This window comes from Brachyistius frenatus, unplaced genomic scaffold (assembly GCF_029030835.1).
Source record: "Brachyistius frenatus isolate BFR_SWC_R1_liver_20210118 unplaced genomic scaffold, ASM2903083v1 Contig_3, whole genome shotgun sequence".
NCBI lineage: Eukaryota > Metazoa > Chordata > Actinopteri > Embiotocidae > Brachyistius > Brachyistius frenatus.
Window position 1 is genome coordinate 1,964,701 of NW_027210602.1, and position 21,274 is coordinate 1,985,974.

The following is a 21,274-nucleotide window of genomic DNA, read 5'->3' on the forward strand; positions in this document are numbered from 1 at the left end:
AAATTCACAAAAAGCTATCCATTGTGTTTTAAACAGTACATGTAGAAGAGAAGGGCACTTAAAAAATCTGATTAGTTGTGAGGTTTTGTGCAATTCCCAGGCTGAGTAAAAATCAAAGAAGATAAAGATTAAGAAGACAATATTTATCATTAAAATTTAACCTGCAGTGTAGAACTTCTGTCTCCCCGTTCTGCCAGTGAAAGTAATAACAAAACCACTTTTAACGTGATCATATCATAGGCTCCAGAGTGACCTACTCAGCCATAATACGGGGGATAAACCGTGTCACAACCCCAGCCCAATGACTGGTTTTATTATCTGAATTTGATCCATTCAGTCTGACAACATTTGATCGTCACAACTGAAATATTGTATCTCCATTTAATTAGCATAGGGCAATGTTTTACCAGACACCAGATTTAAAAACTGTATTCTGTAAAATACAGAGGGATTTACCAGGTGAAGACATGATCTGTATTTCGTGAACTCATTTGAATACAATCAATGTTCATTTAGATGTAAAATCCCACCCTTTAGACTCCACACTGCATCCACATGGTTTCTTCATGACAGGAAGAGAGAGTTTTCAGGGATGAGGATACTGTGAGAGCCACAGACCACCATAACAGAAGGAAAGAATCACTGCCACCATCGTTTTAACATTTCTGTTTGTGTACAGATTTAATCAAGGACCTTTGAGGCAAAAAGAGACAAATACACGCTGTCCTCTAGTGGACTGGTGGGTGTACTACACACGGTGACGCGACACCAGGTTGTTTTTCTGACCTGTGTGTATATTATTTCTCACCTGTCCAACAGGTGTCTTCAGTCTCCTTCCCTGTTCTTCATCAGGTCTCATCTGCCGTCCAAGCTGCTCCTCAACTGCAGCTAGTGTTGGTGTGTATGTAAAACAGAGTCTGCATTGTTGTGCCTGCTTATTTTGTCAAGTTCTTTTAATGTTCAAGTCATTCATGATTTCCTGTTTAGAGAATAGGCTGTACACTGAGTTTTATTCTTCTGTTTTACTCTACTACTTCTGGCTGTTGCTTCATATTTAAGTGATATAACCATGGTATTGATCTTCTTACAAGTAAATAAGAATATGTACCAAAAAGTCACACTATTCCTTGAAAACTTTACATCAGAAACAGGACCTGCATTTGTAGAAATCCTATATGACACTAGCTGAACTGGAGTGACTGTAGTTGGGACCAAAAATTATGGCAGCGTCCCTATGGTTTTATGTGAAGCACTTTTAATTGCCTGGTTGTTGAAATGTACTATACAAATAAACTTGGCTTGCCTTGTCTTGCCTCTCTTTCTGTGCCAGCAAAAAACAGTTCATAGGAGGCTGAATCTTCTCTTGGCAGAGGCAAGCTGGAGTCTGCACAGCATGACACTGTGGAGGCAAACTATCTCAGCTGGGGAACAGAAAACAGGATTTATCTCTTGCCAAAGGTGATCATTTGGCTAATTAGAGAGGACAAACTAAGAGGGGGAGTTTACAAGCTGCATCCATCATTAGAGATGGACTAAGGGACAACAGTTGAATGTGTGGACCTGCAGCCTGCAGGTGGTCCACCGGGTCAAGAATCAGACCTGATAATGTCTCTGAAGCATGTATAATTAATTTTTAAATAGTTGATGCAATTTAAAAATGTAGGTTATTTTAAATAAATTATATAAGCAACTGTTACATGCCAGGAGCTCAAAGCTGCAACTTTTGTTCATATCCCTCAATAATTTGGCTCCATGCGTGATCATATGATCTAAAATCTAAGACACTGTACTAAACATAAAGTAATAGAAATTAAGTGAAGTTTACCGGGTACTTACTCCTTATGTAAGTGCACATAAGCCATCTGCCTGCAGGTGAAGTACCTCTTCAGAGGCATGGATGTGTGGTTGGCTGTGCGCTGAGCTCCGCTCTCGGTCCTGTATGACAGCGAGTCTCTGCAGCAGCATGGAGACGTGAGAAAACAGCGTTTATAAAAACCACACCGCTGCTGTCGAGCAACTTTTTCTTCTTTCCCTTTTTTTCCGCCTACAGTTACCAAAACCTCCCCAACTTTACGTCCCCCAGACATTTGATGAGAAGTCATGGAAGTCGCTCCTACGTTTTTGTTCCTGCTGTGCGGGCTGCGCGTTTCTCTGGCGGCTGATGGGAAGCTGGACACTACTTTTACTCACCTCGAGGATGCAATCGATTACAAGGATCCCTGTAAAGCTGGTATCGTGCATTTTCCTTCCTATGAAATTAATTGAGTTTTTTTTGGTTTGTTTTTTAACTTCCTTTTGTGTATGAATGATGTCTTATTTGGCCAATAACCAAAGTCATCTAGACCCAGAACTGGACTGATGAAAAGGATCAACTTTAAACAGTTAAAATAGCTTTCAGTGATAAAGATGTGAACACCTCAATGAATTAAAGTAAGCAAAAGTAACCAATAGAATTAAAATGTATAGTATAGTATACCATAAACTATTATATAATAAAAAATAATAGTAACTAATTGTTAATGAAATGTAATGGCACATGAATAAGATGGTGGTGTAAATGTTATTTTTTAGTGTTTTGCATTAAAATCTGGATTTTCAAACTAACCATCAAGCAAATCTATTAAATCAACACAGTTGAATAAAAGTGCAGTGTTTGCTTCAAAAATGTGAAGGAGTAGAGATGTAAAGTAGCATAAAGACTGATGATGTTTACACCTACTTAACATGAAGCACCTGTATGAAAAGTTACTGCAAAATCAAGAATACTTTCAAGGTCCAATGTATACTCTCTTCACAGTTACTATATTTGAAGGACATATTTGGACCCCTTACTCTTTTCCCTCCACATCCTATTGTAAATGTGTTCAATGTGATTAAATGTAAAACAAGTGTATTGTAGCTGTGAATCACCTTTCTTCAGACACTCCCATGAGAAGAAGTGGTGGAAAATGAAACAATAGATTCAAAAAATACTTGATTACATGCGGAATTACAAAAGTACGAGCAAAAGGTACACAAGTAAGTAAAGTAAAAGTACTTATTAAGTGATATAGTGGTCCCTTCGTTAATGTTATATTGTATTATTGTATGCCATAACCATGCTTAAGGGGCATTGTGCTGTTTTTCTTATGTATTAGTTGATAATCATTAAACTGTTGGGTAAATTTCTACAGCAAAAAGAAATGTGGTGAGGTATGTACAATATTTGTTTCTCAAATCTAGTATAGAGCAGCTTACAATGGATATATCCAAGTAAAGTACAAGAACCTTAACTGAGTTCATGGAATTTGTGATATATTGTTGTAATATGTCCTGGAGTTGAAAGGGTTGTATGTATGTTTAAAGCTGCTCAGGTTGAACGACAGGAGGGAAATCATGGTCTTCAAAAAAACAACCATTCAATAAATCACGCATGTGTTGGTCAGAAATATGCAGAGTACCCTGATGATATATTAATGCATTGGGAATTCACATCTAAATTCACTGACATGCAGCTGCACAACATATTTTTCCCATCATCGAACATGACAAACACTTTGGTTATCCGGGGGCCTCCGGCAGGTTGGGGTCCCTTTTTCACTTGTGACTTCTGAAACGTTCAAAATACACCACTCTTCCACTCTGAGGTAGTTGCCTGGAGACTGGAGGTCATTGAGGCCGTGCCAGCCTCAGTCCTCGGCTGGACGCCGGTGAAATCCCTCTGGCTGCAGGGCATGGGGTGCACGCTGCAGGGGTGACAGTCATTTACAGTCACCCTTTGCATGAGTGAATTTACTTCAAAGGCTGACACAGGGCCCGCTACGTCCTTTCATTTATACTTTCAAAGGTTGTTACATCACACGCCTGAAAGAGGTATTTACAGGGAAAGACTCCAGTGAGCTGCGTTGCTTGTACAATATGACCATCCAACAGGAGACAAAATATTATTTAGAAAACATGGCTCCCGTGTGTGTGTGTGTCATCTTCGTCAGTCTCTTGAGGATATCAAATGGCTTTTCAGATTCTGATGTCTCTGAGTAAGACTTTGTAATTTAATACAGATGTTGAAGGTTTTCCTTGTTCACTTAAAGATTATGTTGTAGCCTTTTTTTTTTTTGTTACAGACAATCTTCCCTGTTTCTAATGTGTTTTTCAAACCATTGTGAGCTGCTTGAGAGATGTAGTCTGAAACTCCTGAAGGGTTTAAGCTGCAACTATTTCCACACCACTTTTGCTTCTTTGCTTCACTGTTGACAATGTTAGAAATCTTGCAGTGATGCAAATTGTTTTGGGAAAATCAAAACAGCAAAGCAGTAATTCCTATTATGACTGATGATTTCAGATGATTGCTGTGTTTTAAAAAACACAACTGGTTTTGAATGGGATTGTTGGTGTTCACTTAGTTTGTGTGTCAAAGGGCAAAATCAGTCCATGACTCTGCTGTAATTATTCTCTATATGTGGAAATCTGCAATTGGCAATTTTATGCTGCTGCAGAAAAGGGAAGCATAAAGGTGACATTATTGTGATTTTGTCAGATATGAACAACCTTGAGTTTTATGCAAGTGATAAATGTAATGTTTGGTGAACTTTATGCTGCAACGCACACACAAAGCAAACAAACTATGTCCATAGTGTGACTACAGTTCACGGTCGATAATGTGGTCAGTCACAGGTGACGAATTTTAGAGGACAATACATTTCCTCTAAAATTCCTTTGTGCTATTAAGCAGTTACAGTATGCGTTATTTCACCTTTTCAGCAGTGTAAAAGTCAGAGTTGCTAAAAAAAATTCAGTAGGAAATTATAATTCAGGAAATTTCAAAATGTTACTCTATCTTTAAATTAATACCAAAAAAAAGATATACACTGTCTAATTTTTAGGATGCATTAAATTTTGATTTTATGTAAAAAATATCTTAAGCTGCTTATAATCAAGGCACTACAACAGTGGTGTGTAAATTTGGAAAAAGTAAAACTACACAGAGATCCTCTATTGGCCATTTATATGAAGCCCCTATAAAAATGATTAGGCACAAATCAAAGAGTGCCTTATTATTCAGCAACGCTGTAAAATGTAGCACAGCGTGATCAAAGTCCTGTCACGTATCCAACACGTATATCTTTATCCTTTGAAATGACTCAGCAGTCCTCCAATCTGTTTCAGTTTGTGTGCTGTTGTGTACTGCACAGGCTGTAATCACGACGTGTGTTTGCTGATCAAACAAACATATGGAGTTCAGCTTCTTTTCAGGACAGAGATCTGCAGAAGCAGAAACAATGGAGCCTACTACAGCCACTATAAATCCCGCATTCAGAGTTATTATCCTCGTTCATTTAAGTCATTCCAGGACAAACTAGACGTGCCAATCATGTAACAAATACCAGGCATCATTGTATTTACTTCGAGTTTGAAAAGTGTTTATTAGTAAGAGTTCATAGTTAGGACTTTTTTTTAGCCTATGTTTCCATGACTTATCTACAGTAATCTTTTGAATGCTCTCATGCTGTTTTGTGAATCATATCTGCACAGACAACACAGGCTCTACTGAACAGTTAACCAGTGAGCTAATCAGCTAAGATGTGTTAATTATATTTTATGACCAAGGTCTATATAGTATGGAACTTTGAGAGTTTGATGATTGGTCTGATGATTTCAATTCTTTTCTTCAGTTGGACTTGTGGTTTTTTTTACTCGAAGCTTCTTTTGTCAGAAATGCTCTGTCACATTCCTGAACACTTGAAGTTACTTATAATGCAGTCCTGAAGGCTACATGTCAATGTATTAGTGTATAGAAGATAGCAGGATACATTCTAAATATATGCTTTTGTTTTATTGTTAACACATATTTATATATATGTGCATTTACCTGTCTGTACAGCTGCCTTTTTGGGAGACATCGCTCTGGATGAAGAAGACCTCCTCCTGTTCAAAGAGGCCCACAGGGGTAACGATGCACAGCACGCTGTCCAGAGCAACCATTCAAACTCAGGTAGCAATGCACTAATCTTCTACAATATGAACAATTCAAATTAAGTGAAAGTAAGTAGGGTAAAGCAAAATCTACACAGTTAACAGGTCCACTTCCAATGAAAGTGTCAGAGTTGAGAGAGTTGCAGACACACAGAGTCTTCATCGTCAGAGGAGAGCAGCCACATCCAGACCGGAACGAGTGTGGCCAGACGGCATCATCCCTTACGTGATCAGCGGGAATTTCACTGGTGAGTTTCCGAAGCGAAATCTGTTTTTACCAACAAGTTGTGCTCTGTACTGTACAGCATGTGCCCTCTGCCATGTGCCGCTTGGACATCCTGAAACTGTCAAACTCTAATTCAGAGTTTCCTTACAGGCAGTCAGCGAGCCATTTTCCGTCAGGCGATGCGTCACTGGGAGAAACACACTTGTGTAACGTTCACTGAAAGGACAACTGAAGAAAGCTACATTGTTTTCACTTATAGACCGTGTGGGTGAGTTGGGATCACATTACCTGTCTGTAAATGCACAATTGTCCTCAAACTAAAAATTCTAATTAATGGACACTACAAGTGCCTTTGCATCTTTTATTAAATTTACTGTTTTAGACATTTTAAATCACCTCCTGTTTCAGGTAGAGAAATAAACTTGATTAATTTGTTTCATTTACTTTGTACAATGTGAAAATCAATTAGCCGTCTCTACAGTCAGAGTGTGTTTCATCCCAGTAAAACTAACGTGTGGTTAAATTTTACATGCATGTTATATTATTACTATTATGAGGTTATTACGTGCAGACTTTCCTATCAGTCTGTGCTTAAACTGTTAAAGCTGCTAAAATCAATTGAACATAGTAAATGGGTGTGTAAAACGTGTCACTTGTGGTGATAAACCCACAAACATAATTACATGACTTTGCAGGTTCTATGAGCTTCTGTGAGTGAGCATTTTTATCACCTTTCAGCTTGTAGTTTTGTTTTTCTGGCCCATAAAATGACTCACTAATTGAATCACTGTTGCTGCTCTCACCAACTGCATTTTTATCCACAGCAGGCAACACTTACACATTCAACAAATTGTAAACAAAGTTAGTGACTGCTGGCTGGCTGCAGTAACAGAAAAGAAACAGTGTTTCAGGATGTGGACCTGAACGGTGTCTCTGCCAACCAGATGCTGCTCCTACGTGGGGAGGAGAGGTGGCGGCCCTCAGGCCATCTCCATAGGAAAGAACTGCGACAAGTTTGGCATCGTGGTGCATGAACTCGGCCACGTGATCGGCTTCTGGCATGAACACACACGTCCGGACCGAGACGAGCATGTAAGCATCATCAGAGACAACATCCAACCAGGTAATGTCACTGCATGGTTGAAAGTCAATGCATGTGTATTCTCACTGATGCTCCAGATGTTTCTCCTTGCATTTAGGACAGGAGTATAACTTCCTGAAGATGGAGCCAGGCGAGGTTGACTCACTGGGAGAAGTATATGACTTTGGAAGCATCATGCATTATGCGAGGAATACATTTTCCAGGTTGGCATGTGATGATTTCCCGTGATCACATTTTGTATTTCCTAAAGCTGGAATTGTTTAAATGGGATTTTTTTTTTTCAGTTTTGTGTCCCAGATCAGTGTTTCCTGAGTTTTCAGCTCTGCCCTTTTCACATTAACTGGCTCTTAAACGGCACCACTGAGCCAGTTGTTGGTTAAATGGTGTTTAAACTGGTGACTCACTCTGTGTACCCCACCTATATATTAGAACTGGCAATTGGCCATGACATCATCAACACTACCTTACTCCAGACACTTTTAATCATTTCTTTTTAATTTTTTTGAACTTTTGAGTTTAAAATACATAATCTAATAATGTGACTTTTAACACTGTATTTAAGTTCATTCACATCCATCTGAAAAAAATGTAACACTATTATCCTGCTACATCACCAGCTGAGCCACCACACTGACCTGGTGTTTGTCCCTTTATTCAGCATTGCTGAACATTGGAGCCCTGCAGGGATTTGGTCCTTTATTGTCACAGAAATGGTTTCACACTAGTCTCCTTTTTATTTCTGTCTCGTGCATGTTGTTGCCCCATTGCTTTTCTCTGTGCTTTGGTTTTTTACCTCCATAACCGATTTGCAGGTCTGGGTCATGGAGGCAAGCCAAGCTAAATAAAGGCCTGGTAGTTCAGGCTTTGTTAAACAATTTGGGCTTGGAGTGGCCTTTTTCTCTGGCATTCAGGAGCGGGCTCCACTGAGCCGGCTGGCACCGGTCAAAGGCCCCATTCAGAGCGCTCTGTTTGCACATGCCTGTCATTCATGGGTGTATCACCATGGGAACTGTGCAAGAGTGAGAGCTCCGAACTCAGTGAGAGATTATCAGAATCAATAAAGTATCGAGGTGTTGAACGGAAGGCGGAGCAGATAAAATCCTGAACTCTGATCAGTCTTTCTGTTTTAAGTTTTGAAAATCAGATTTCCCTGAACATCAGTAGAGTTAGAAGATGTTGTTTCTCATCAGGCTTTCTGCGCTGGAATTGATTTTTTAATCATCACAGTTTTCAATATTCTTTTGCTCATATTTGGAATTTGTTTGAAACAGAGGCATCTTCTCAGACACGATCCTGCCACGTTATGACGTCAATGGGGTCAGGCCATCTATTGGACAGAGGACGAGGCTTAGCAAAGGGGACATCGAACAAGCCCGTAAACTCTACAAATGTGCAAGTAAGGTGCATTTGATGAGCAGAAGATATACTTACCTGATAATCCATATTATGAAATCACACCGTGTTTGTAGACTTTTATAATTTTCATAGCCAATCTGAATGTACTCAAAATAAAGCTCAAACCTTTGTACACAGGAAGTGAAAAGAGTTTTATGTTCTTCATGGTGTGTGCTTGTGACAGGGTGTGGGGACAGCCTGCAGGAAAGTGCTGGAAACTTCTCATCCCCTGGTTTCCCCAACGGGTACTCAGCCTACGCTCACTGTGTCTGGAGGATTTCTGTCACTCCTGGTGAAAAGGTGAGTGATGACAAACATGTGGAAGCATTAACTACAAAAGGGTCACATTTATCAAGTTGTAGATAAATGAAAGTCAGTGTCTTTTCATATTCATTTTCAATAAATAAACTCACCATATCAACCCAATGTCGAAGTGTCCTCGAGCAAGACACTGAACCCAAGTTGCTCCTAATGGCAGACAGCATTTCATTTAGCAGCTCTGTTGGCATTGGTGTTTGAGTTTGTGTGAGTGGGAGACAAATTGTAAAGCTCTTTGAGACTGCTAAGTTTAAAAATATACTGTATAAGTGCAGACCATTCACCATATCACATAATTGGTGAGTAAATTTAAAAACCCAATAAGTCTAAAGTCTAGTACAGACTCTTTAACTGCAATTACAAGGAGATGTTGTGCACCCGTGTGTAAAAGAAGAAGTTCTAAAGTTGTATTTATCATTACGGTCATGTTGTTCACCATCTCAGAAGGTAAATGGATTAGCTTTAAATAATTTTGTTTTTCTTCTGCCTTCAGCTCAAACAGATACCAAACAACATGGTTAATGTAAATAAACACATTTCACACAAAGGATCATTAACTAAAATAATGAAAAACTTGCATTTTCCGAGTCACTTGAATGAAATTATTTTGCACATTGATAACTAACACATTTGTCCAACTCAGATTTAACAAAACGATAAAAAAAAAACACTGACAGTTTTATTTTTGTTTGAATATCTTTGTCTCTTGTGAATCTTATGAATCTACAACATTGTAGATTGATGTTAAATCTTGATGTCTAAAATGTCTTGTAACCCTCCTGCCTTCCATCTGCTTCCTCTTCATCTTAGATTGTTCTGAATTTTACCTCAATGGACCTCTTTAGGAGTCACTTGTGCTGGTACGACCACGTGGAGGTCCGAGATGGCTTCTGGAGAAAAGCTCCTCTGAAAGGTCCATTTTATATGCGTGTTATATACTCAGCACTGTGAAGTACTTACTGACAGGCAATGTCATTATTTTCTAATGTACTTCGGCAGGCCGATTTTGTGGCGACACACTTCCAGATCCAATTATCTCCACCGACAGTCAGCTGTGGGTTGAATTCAGGAGCAGCAGCAGCTGGGTGGGCAAAGGCTTCTCAGTTGTTTATGAAGGTACGACACGGTCAATTTAAAAGACACACTCGATGTATGCTACATTCTCATTTTTCTCTTTTTATTATACCTGTGTAATGTAGACAGCTGAAGATATAGAAAGTTTGTGAATGAAATAAACTGCCATTAATCTCACCTCTCAACTCATGTGCAGCCATCTGCGGCGGAGAGGTAAAGCGGGACAGCGGCCAGATCCAGTCCCCCAATTATCCTGATGACTACCAGTCCAATAAAGAGTGTGTGTGGAAAATCACAGTAGAACAGGGTTTCGACGTTGGCCTCTCATTTCAGTCATTTGAGGTAAAATACACATTATTGGTTCTCTCTAGTCTAACCTCAGTACCCGCAGTTTTATGAAGTCATTAAGTTGCAGCCCAGATTTTTTTTTGCCACTTTATTTCACAGAAACTAGTGCAGTAAAGCACAACACCTTCATCCACTGTTGAAGAGTCTAAACTGAACTTTAGACTTTTCTTAAATTAAATGTAAAGGCAAATTTATCTAATTCTGAACCTGTTTACAACTACTAATGTGACAATGCTAATTTTAGTTGTTACTGTCATGACAACGCTGACAGCAAATGTCTACTGCACATACAGTGGTGTGAAAAAGTGTTTGCCCCCTAAACCTAATAACTGGTTGGGCCACCCTTAGCAGCAACAACTGCAATCAAGCGTTTGCGATAACTTGCAATGAGTCTTTTACAGCTGTGGAGGAATTTTGGCCCACTCATCTTTGCAGAGTTGTTGTAATTCAGCCACATTGGAGGGTTTTTGAGCAGGAACTACCTTTTTAAGGTCATGCCACAGCATCTCAATAGGATTCAGGTCAGGACTTGACTAGGCCACTCCAAAGTCTTCATTTTGTTTTTCTTCAGCCATTCAGAGGTGGACTTGCTGGTGTGTTTTGGATCATTGTCCTGCTGCAGAACCCAAGTTGGCTTCAGCTTGAGGCGGACATTCTCCTTCAGGATTTTTTTGGTAGACAGTAGAATTCATGGTTCCATTTATCACAGCAAGTCTTCCAGGTCCTGAAGCAGCAAAACAGCCCCAGACCATCACACTACCACCACCACCATATTTTACTGTTGGTATGATGCTCTTTTTCTGAAATGCGGTGTTACTTTTACGCCAGATGTAATGGGACACACACTTTCCAAAAAGTTCAACTTTTGTCTCGTCAGTCCACAGAGTATTTTCCCAAAAGTCTTGGGGATCATCAAGATGTTTTCTGGCAAAAATGAGACGAGCCTTAATGTTCTTTTTGCTCAGCGGTGGTTTTCGTCTTGGAACTCTGCCATGCGGGCCATTTTTGCCCAGTCTCTTTCTTATGGTGGAGTCATGAACACTGATCTTAACTGAGGCAAGTGAGGCCTGCAGTTCTTTGGATGTTGTTGTGGGGTCTTTTGTGACCTCTTGTATGAGTCATCGCTGCGCTCTTGGGGTAATTTTGGTCGGCCGGCCACTCCTGGGAAGGTTCACCACTGTTCCATGTTTTCTCCATTTGTGGATAATGGCTCTCACTGTGGTTCGCTGGAGTCCCAAAGCTTTAGAAATGGCTTTATAACCTTTTCCAGACTGATAGATCTCAATTACTCAATTACTATAACTTAAAATTTGAAATCAGGAAGGGGGCAAACACTTTTTCACACCACTGTACACTGTCATTGTAAATGTATGTTCTTCAAAATTAGTTGATCAAATTAATTTATAACAGGAACCATGTACAAAATACATTAATCTCAAAAAGAGGAAAGATGCTTTGTACCAGATTTAGCTACAAACTCATTTCCATCTGCAGTCCCTGGGCGTGGTGATAAATAAAAGCGAAGCAGCTAAAGTTTTGTAGAATTCACAATAAAGGTTTTACATTTTTCTCCTCAGCTTTTATCTCATTCACACATTCATGAACCACTCAAAATGGCTCTGTAACCTTGTGTCGTGTCCCACCAGTTGAGGACCACTGACCTATATTGTTGTTAGTTACAAAGTATTGCAGGGTGGATACAAATAATTGTGACAGGTGGTTTTAATACTGAATGCCCCATTAGATGGTTGAATTGTACCTGCTAGTTTTCCAAATGAGTGGCCAATCTGACAAATGCTTTACCAACTTAATTCTTTTTTTCTTTTTAAATTCAACATTTTCTTGTTCAGTTCCAAGTCTTTGTCTGCTGCTCAGTGATAACAGACAGTAAAATAATTATTCAAGTTGAAGTATGGTTCAATTAACTTGATATACGCAGTAAGCTACTTGAGGTTTGTCTAAATCCCTGTGTTCCTTCAGTGTCTCTGTAATCTGAGGGAATCAGAGTAGTAAAACTAAGAAGTAAAACACTGTGAAATATTTCATAAAGTAGTGCAGTGGAGGAAGAGTGAAGGCCTGTTTAAACATCACAGACTGCTGAACATACGAGGCCTCACCATCATCTGCTGTTAGAAAACATCACTGCCCATGCTGTGACTGCAGGTGGAGAGACATGACAGCTGTGCCTACGACTACGTGGAGGTGAGGGATGGCGGCTCAGAGAGCAGCCCGGTGCTCGGCCGTTTCTGTGGCTACGACAAACCGGACGAGATCAAAGGCAGCTCCAACCAGCTCTGGCTCAAGTTTGTATCCGATGGATCAATCAACAAAGCTGGGTTTTCTGCCAACTTCTTTAAAGGTCAGAAAGTCAATGAGAGGGATTTTAAAAAAATAAAAAATTTAACGTGATGCATATTGTCCAAACATAAAAACTTTTAATTCCGATTTTATTTTTGTTAGAGATGGACGAGTGCTCCAGACCCGACAACGGTCAGTGCGAGCAGCGCTGTCTGAACACACTGGGCAGCTATAGGTGTGCCTGTGACCCTGGGTATGAGCTGGCAGGTGACAGACGCAGCTGTGAGAGTGAGTGCAGAGCCTCACATTAACTCATCACCAACATTAGAGTGCCACTGCTTCCAAATATCAAGTACAGCTTGCAAGTTCGTTCCGCCAGTCAACTGGAGTCTGCATCTGCAACACATGGTGTCACTGTCTGCTCTGTGATGCTCACAATTTGGTCAAAATGTATGTGGCATTTTATTCGTTACATTCGTCCAGACCCACAAATGTTAAAATAAACAGATCTCCTTTGCCTCATGGAGATCTTATTCTCAGGAAGCTTTTTTTTCCCCCACAAGAGGGCATTGCTCTCCTTCTGCAACTTGTCAGAGCAGAGAGACAGATTTTACTCACTAGCCAACATTGGAATTAATTTTGCTCCTGGAGAGTTCGGTGCATTCCCAGATATTCTAGAAACTGTATGAGGCTGTCCTTAATGTGTGATTCCAGTACCCAGTAATACACCAAGTATACCCATTTGGATCTTTATTTTGATATTCTTCCTCTGTAGTTAAAGGTTTAAGGATAAGGTTAAAAAAATTCACAAACTCTCAAGGGGGTCTTGTAATTTATGCCAGTGTCTGTCTCTCTCACTTCGACTGCTAAAACCCCACCAGCAGCTGCCTGTGGCGGATTCATCACCAAGCTGAACGGCTCCCTCAGCACCCCCAGTTGGCCCAAAGAATACCCACCCAACAAGAACTGTGTGTGGCAGCTGGTGGCGCCCATTCAGTATCGCATCACCTTGGTGTTTGATGTGTTTGAAACCGAAGGGAACGACGTAGGTTTTCACTGACTTGTTTGTAAAGTGCTTGTGTACATAGTTAAAATCACAGTAATTCTGCAGAAGTTTTAGTTGATTCTTTCCTCATTAGTGCAACATATTTCTGTCTCCCCACAAGGTGTGTAAATATGATTATGTGGAAGTGCGCAGTGGGATGAGTTCTGACTCAAAGCTTCATGGGAAGTTCTGTGGAGCAGAGAAACCTGAGGTCATCACCTCCCAACAGAACAACATGAGGATTGAGTTCAAGTCAGACAACACTGTCTCCAAGAGGGGCTTCAAGGCTCATTTCTTCTCTGGTAAGTGATTGATTTACTCAGGGAGTATTGATTCAGTCCACACTGAACCAATGCTTCTAAACTGTAAAAAGTACTTTTAAACTCTATATGTTACATCTTTTTGAAAACCTGTTCTTGACGCTTCTTGAAGAATACAATATAGTACAACACAGATCTGGACCTAAAATGTCTACAAAATAAGTTTTGCCGCTTTCTTGTGACTTATTACTTTGTGCAAAGGAATTGAAATCTTTTTTTTTTTTTTTTTTTTTACATCTCAACAGATATAGACGAGTGCTCCAAAGTCAATGGAGGCTGCCAGCATGAATGCGTAAACACCTTCGGAAGCTACAGCTGTCAGTGCCGCAGCGGCTTCATGCTTCACGATAATAAGCATGACTGCAAGGAAGGTAGTAGTATGTCTTCTGCTCTCCTACATCAGTGTGATTTAATATACTGATTTAAAAGGTCAGTTCACTCTTTAAATCAACCATATTCTCACCTCTTGTGGTATTTAGGCCTGAGGATATTTTGTATGTCTATGTCTGAGGTTTCTATCTCTTCTGTTATTTTCTACAAAAGAAATAGTCGATTAAAACTGTGTTCTCTTAAGTGAACAGACCTTTTACTGGCTACTTAACAATGACCTATAACCCATTTATTATTTGGCCTTTGTAGAAAATATGTTTGCACGTGGAAAGGTTTGGTTTTGCTTTGGTTTGTCTCCACTTTTGATAAATGCCTATTCAAATTACCCCGGATGATACTTGCGCAGTGGAAAAGGAAATGATGTGAGCCCTTTCATTGTTTTTATCTGATGTGTTGTTTTGTCATTCTCCAGCTGGCTGCGACCATGTTGTAAACAGCGTGTCAGGAACAATCAGCAGCCCTAACTGGCCTGATAGATATCCCAGTAAGAAGGCCTGCACCTGGTCTCTGTTCACAACCCCGGGCCATCGAATCAAACTTGTACGTCATGACAAATTTAAAGCCATGAAAAGCAGTTTTCTTTACAGCATTTGTATCTATTTCAATTTCACTCTGAATGACTTGCAGGTTTTTAATGAGGTCGACATGGAGGCTCATCTGGAGTGTGCGTACGACCATCTGGAGATCTATGACGGGAGAGACCATCGTGCTCCGAATCTGGGACGCTTTTGTGGCACCAAAAAACCTTCTCCGGTCATCTCCAGTGGCAACAGGATGTTCCTGCATTTTTTCTCAGACAACTCGGTGCAGAAGAGAGGGTTCGAGGCTTCATACAGAGCAGGTGGGCACAGCAACCATGAAGTTACTGCTCTCATCCCCCCAAAAAGCCTGTAAAATAGACTGAAAGGGTATTTTGGAGAAAGAATAGAACACCAAAAAATTCGACATTTTCAACAGAGGGTTTGTTTTCTGTCGTGTTCAGAAAGCTGCATTCTTTCCCCACTTTTACGAGTTTCTCCTTTTGACCCTCTAATTTTGTGGTGGTGAATTCCCAGAATGCGGAGGAAGCCTTAAAGCCGAGGTCAAGACAAAAGATCTCTACTCTCATGCACAGTTTGGAGACAACAACTACCCTGGAGGCTCTGACTGTCTGTGGGTGGTCATGGCGGAGAAGGGTTACGGAGTGGAGATCATCTTCCAAGTGTTTGAGGTCGAGGAGGAGGCAGACTGCGGGTATGATTACGTGGAGCTGTATGATGGCGCTGACATCAAGTCTCCGAGGCTGGGACGATACTGTGGATCTGGGGTAGGGCTGATACTGTGTGTCGTGTGCAGTATACACAGCTCAAACTAAATCATTCTTTGAAAACCTTTTTGTCTGTTTCTTTCCCCCAGGCTCCAGATGAGGTCTACTCAGCCGGAGACGCCATCGTTTTAAAATTTCACTCAGATGACAGTATCAACAAAAAAGGCTTTCATGTACGCTACACAAGCACAAAGTTCCAGGACACGTTACATGAAAGCAAGTGACTTTCAAAACTTTCCCCAAACCTAAAGAGAGACTTCACCCCTAACATTTGGTCAGTCACACCCATTTCCAGGCGAGGACTGAATGCACTGGTCGATACCACAAACACCAACCCACATACTTTACATTGACTTCTGCTAGACAGAGTGAAGCAGAGAAATTACATCTTTACTCTTCCTCATTATATAGCTGCGTAGGATAAAAGGACTAGTTTGATTTACTTAAAGTATTCTCAGTCACACCGCCTGTAATGAGCTGATTACATCATAGCACTGTGTCAAGATATAAAATGTATATATTGTGATATAGTTTTTCTTGTTTTTAAGTTTTCTGAAGTGAAAAGGTTGAGATTTCAGAGGTTATTGTGACCTCCAGCCACTCATTCAACACTTCTCCTTGTAGGTTTGCAAAGACATCTCTGAAACATGAATCCAGCTTTTTTTAGTGAAATTTTCTGTGTGCATCTTTGAGGCCTGCCATTTAAACATTTTTTTAAATCATGAATCGAATTTTGGTAGCTCACTATATTCCTTCATGCCTTTATTAGTGCATTGGTTTGTTTCTTTGTGCTTTGGTGCTACAAGCTCTCAATCAAGACAACACATAAAGCTGGCGGCAAGAAAGTGCGAGTCAGCTTCTTGATCACAGTCGTGGAGTATACAAAAAAAAAACCTTGCCTTAAAAATGACAAATAGTTTACAATCTAGTATAAGTCTGTGCTATATTGGGTGCCTCTTGACATTCAACAGGTTTTTGATCAACTTGGGTTAAAATTACTCTCAATTCATCTTTTACATCAGGTACAAAGAAGAGATCCAAAATCAGAACCATTTGTGCGCTGTATACGATTAAATCTGATGATGATTAAAAAGCTTAATATTTAACAAACAAAAGGCGATTTTTTTTTTCTATGTCCAATCATGTATTGAGTGAAAAAGATGTTTTATTGAATGTATTAGTAAATAATGATCAAGAAAGAATATTAAACTGTAAAAAAAAATAACCACAAGATCACATTACATTGATCTCATTCAGGTAACCAGACAGTTTCACATTCTCCACTGAAGCACAGCTTCTTTGAAGTGAGCTGTGGCAGTAGATCCAGTCTCCAAACTGAACAATGTTGTACATAAATGTTACTTAACACATACATATTTCTATTGAATAGGCAAATCTAATATTCAATGTCTAGTACAAAATTACAAATCCACTGTTTAGTTCTGTACAATAGAGAGTATAAATGTTTTTCAATTTCATGCTCATTGAGTAACTTTTAACTTCTTGTTCCTTTTTTTGTCACAGCTGTTAAATCTTTGGTAAGAATACTTTGAGAGGCTCATTTTCATGCACTTTATCCAGGAAGCCCAGGTTGAAGTAAGGATACAGCGTCTCAGTGAAGGTCTCCCTGAAGGTGTACAGGTGTGTCATGCTCTCTGCATTGTAAAAGGACACCAGGCCTCTCTTGTAGTCCAGGTACACGCCAATCCTGGCCAGTGGCTCCTCCAGGGACAGGACGGTGGGAGGTGAGGTCCCAGCCATGTACTGGATCCCATAAGAGAGGGAGAGAGTCCAGAAGCCATTAGCAGGGAGGGCTTTGATGACTCCCTTTCTGGGCACCGACTCCCGGGCCACCCCGACGGTCCAGACTGTGCTGCTGTAGACTTCAATCTCCCAGTAGTGGCGCCCGTGGGTGAAGCCCTGGCTGCCGAGCAGTGACAGGGCAGCGTTGAACCTGTAGGGGTTGTCCAGCACGTTGTGGTTAAAGGTCTGGTACCGAACACAGGTGAGGGAGGAGGTCAGGCTGAGCCAAGGGTTGGCTGTGCTGGAGTTAAATGTAATGGCTGCTGGGACTGAGGAGAGGGAAAGTATGAGGCTAAAGATTTCAAAGTTTATTTAATAATACATGTTCATGTTTGCTAGATAGATTTCTGTGGAGTTCAGACATTTAGGAGCCAAAGTAAATACCTGGATAGAGGCTTCCTCTCATGGATTTCCACACTCTGTACTGCAGGGGCCCTGCAAACCGACCCTCACATAGGCTGGGCGGTGTAAACACAGGTTTCTCAAACTTCAGTGAAGGCCTGCCAACAAAAGTAAAGCTGAACAGTAAAGAGAGGAATAGAGCAGAACCCTTCAGAGATAAAAAATCGTCTGACTTTTCCCAAACTCACCTCTGGAGCAGCACTTTGATGCTCTGAAACAAGACACAGGAACAAACACAGGAAAAGAGACACAGACTGGTAATGAGTTCTGTTGTATCAGAAAGAAGCTTTTTTCCAGATTGCATCAATGTCTGAGCTCACGCTATCCCATCCTGTGGAATCTCCTTGTGGCTGGGGAAAGTCCCGTAGCCGTGGCCAGAGTATGGCCCCATGCCTGAACTAAACTTCTTATTCTCCAGATCAGCGAGGGAGATCAGTAGCCTACATCCTGTCTGAGCTCACTGACAGGAAAAGTCTTTTGTTAGAAAAAACTTGGCAACAGTGTCTGCATTATTACCAATATGTCAGTCTTTTTTTTTGGAACACATGCACACTGACTGATCAACATGATTACAGCCTTTTACAAACGGTGTGCAAACTCAACAGGAAATCCAGAGTGGTCCCACCCTGCTCAGTTAAATTTTGAGTGTTGCTGTTGGAGCCTCTTTAACATGTTGGCACAGAAATGTGAGTCTGCTCCTCAACAGTTGAAGTCCAACACTAATTTTCATCCGAAATTTGGCCTTTTTACTCCTTGTTTCAATGTGGTCAAAAAAAACAGTTTTGGAAACAAATAAGTTTGAAATCAAGAGCTCAGCATTTCTCGGCTTGATCCTCCCCAGATCTGACTCATCATGCTGTTAACAACTTCCAGATGAACTGTATCATGGATGAAGTTCATATTAGCTGAACCTACCCGGAGCAGAGTGAACGGGTCCTGCTCTTGCAGCTTGGCCTCTATCTCATGGACGGCCCTCTGCAGACGGGAGATCTCCACACACAGCAGAGCCTTGTGCTCATCCAGGCGAATCAGCTCCCTCCGCTCCTCCGTCTTCAGCTTCACCTGCAGCAGCTTCTCCTCCTGGTACAAGAACTGGTGCAGGTCACTGAACTGGGCCTCGATGCGTTGCTTCAGATCAGCAGTGTGCTCCTAAGGAGATGATGGACATTGTCACTCAGGGCAACGAGCATAACAGTGCAACCACAGATGGACAAAAGCGTGAAATCCATGAGCAGACTGAGACAGGTCACTCTGTCTAGTCTAATCTTTTTTATATTGGCAATTGAATGAGCCAGACTTTATTGAGTTACGTCTCATCTCTATGTTTCCTCTCACCTTGAGCTTTTTCACCTCATCCTCAGCTTCCCTGTCGTACTGCAGGGCTGTGTTGAGCTCAGCTTTTAAGGAATCCATCGAGCTGTTCAGAGATGCCTGTTGGGACAGAGACACAACATCACTGCATGTCGACCCACATTAAACAATGTCACTTCGACTTTTAGGAGTTGTTGTGGAGCAAAAACCATCAAAGGATACAAATTAAAACCTTAAAAATAGTCATTGAAAATGAATGCTGCCTTTTTGTTTAAGATTTCTGCTCATGAATAAGGAATCAGGGAGGCACAGCAGTGACTAACATGCAAATTACAAGAGGAAGACCATTTGCAACCTCAAAACTTTTTTGAAACTATCAAAGGTGTTGATGTTTAGATACAGTGTAGAGTAAAATTTGGGAAAATAAACATAAATCATTAAAAACTAATTTTGACATCCTGCTGAACCTTTTACTGGAGACAGACACTTAATTAAAGCTGAACTTACCCTGTATTTCTTTTCGGCCTCCTGGACACACACCATGGTATGATTCCTGTGCTCCTGAGAGAGACCACACACCAGACACACCAGCTCCTGGTCCTCATCGCAGTACAGCTTCAGCTCCTCTCTATGTCTGTTGCAGCGTGGGACAGGAGCCCTCTCTGTCATCCCGACATCTGCCAAGCAGGCTTCAGTCCCGCTCTCCTCCAGACCATGACAGTAACTTTCCACTATGTTGGCAACGATGCGGTTGGGCCTGTAGCACTGTCCGGGGTACACCTTCCTGCACTGAGGGCAGGAGCCCGTGCCCCCCTGCCCGGGGCCCCGGGGCCCGGTCCAGTAACCCTCAATGCACCCCCTGCAAAAGGTGTGATCGCAGGGCAAGGACACCGGCTGCTTGAAAAGATCCAAGCAGATGGAGCAGGTCAGATCACGGCTGATTCTGTTAGCTGAGCTCTTGGCCACTTGTCCAGCTGTGGGGGGCTGTCGCAGCTTGTCCATTGCTGTTGGCACAGCAAAGTCTCCTTCTTTTGGTTTCCAACTTTTTTTGTCTGGCTTTATCCCCTGGTTTAGTTTCTCCAAGTTCTGCAGATAAACTGACTGGATTTTCTTCACTTCTTTCTGATTCTTGCTCATTCCTTTGCCTTTGTTGTTTCCCTTTGTTCTGACTGTACTGCTGGACCTCTACGTCCTTCCTCTACTGCAGAGTGTGGCCACTCTCCTTGGCCTCCAGCCTTCCTGTTGACTGTGGGGGAATGAAGGGGGTGGTGCAGAAGCAGCCTCTCACATCCACATCAGATAGTGAGGGGATCTCAGTGGCCCCCCCTTTTCCCTTCAGACTGACGTCACATAATCAGGAAACTGAGGCGGACCATGGATATTCTTTCCTTGGCATGTTTGTTCAATGAAGTCTGCGTAGAAAGTCCAACTTCACTAAACTCTTAATCTTCTGGAGAGTAACTACAGAAAAATGTAAATCCACTTTATGTGACTGTGTGTGTGTGTGTGTGTGTGTGTGTGTGTGTGTGTGTGTGTGTGTGTGTGTGTGTGTGTGTGTGTGTGTGTGTGTGTGTGTGTGTGTGTGTGTGTGTGTGTGTGTGTGTGTGTGTGTGTGTGTGTGTGTGTCCTTGCAGGAATGTGTTTGAGACGGAGAGAGGGAAGAAATCTGTAAGTAGTAACAGATAACAGATTTCCTGTTTCTTTTTATGACAGTGCTCTCTGCCAAGTGAGTAATCATCCTCACCAGTGGAGAGTAAACATGATCATTAAGAGAGTTACACAAAGAAAGAAGCTGTCCTTCCATGGACAAATACAAATACTGCAGGCATCATGTAGTATCCCTTTTCCCTCTGTTGTTATTATAACAGTTTACTCCCTCAGGACCTCTGAACATCTGTCCAGTATTTCAACATGCAAGCTGAGTGTTCATGCTGCTCCGATTGTTTCCACTCTGTAAAAAGAGCGAAGCAGGACCATGAAGAGA

The 21,274-nt window shown here is 41.3% G+C and overlaps 2 protein-coding genes across 4 annotated transcripts; one reads left to right on the forward strand and one right to left on the reverse strand.

The window, feature by feature from the left end:
• The first annotated feature begins 2,100 nt into the window (after positions 1 to 2,100).
• LOC138623088 (bone morphogenetic protein 1-like) lies at positions 2,101 to 16,889 on the forward strand. Its single transcript, XM_069702380.1, has 20 exons — positions 2,101 to 2,230; positions 5,861 to 5,971; positions 6,051 to 6,200; positions 6,329 to 6,446; positions 7,123 to 7,301; positions 7,378 to 7,483; positions 8,552 to 8,676; positions 8,860 to 8,975; positions 9,804 to 9,906; positions 9,993 to 10,109; positions 10,264 to 10,409; positions 12,579 to 12,774; positions 12,876 to 13,001; positions 13,595 to 13,758; positions 13,880 to 14,060; positions 14,324 to 14,449; positions 14,881 to 15,008; positions 15,096 to 15,309; positions 15,524 to 15,774; positions 15,864 to 16,889. Exons 1-20 carry the CDS (start codon positions 2,101 to 2,103, stop codon positions 15,996 to 15,998), a joined length of 2,922 nt encoding a protein of 973 aa, XP_069558481.1. The 3' UTR covers positions 15,999 to 16,889.
• trim69 (tripartite motif containing 69) lies at positions 16,545 to 20,531 on the reverse strand. Of its 3 annotated transcripts, none has more exons than XM_069702353.1 (6): positions 19,798 to 20,531; positions 19,315 to 19,410; positions 18,895 to 19,128; positions 18,168 to 18,190; positions 17,962 to 18,095; positions 16,545 to 17,846 (listed from the first exon to the last, which is right to left on the reverse strand). In XM_069702353.1, the coding sequence occupies exons 1-6, from the start codon at positions 20,425 to 20,427 to the stop codon at positions 17,302 to 17,304; spliced, it is 1,662 nt and encodes a 553-aa protein (XP_069558454.1). In that variant the 5' UTR covers positions 20,428 to 20,531; the 3' UTR covers positions 16,545 to 17,301. The 3 variants fall into 3 exon arrangements, with proteins under 3 accessions (XP_069558454.1, XP_069558461.1, XP_069558470.1); XM_069702360.1 differs by having other exon boundaries at positions 16,546 to 17,846; positions 17,962 to 18,077; XM_069702369.1 differs by having other exon boundaries at positions 17,331 to 17,728.
• Between the last annotated feature and the right edge of the window lie 743 nt (positions 20,532 to 21,274).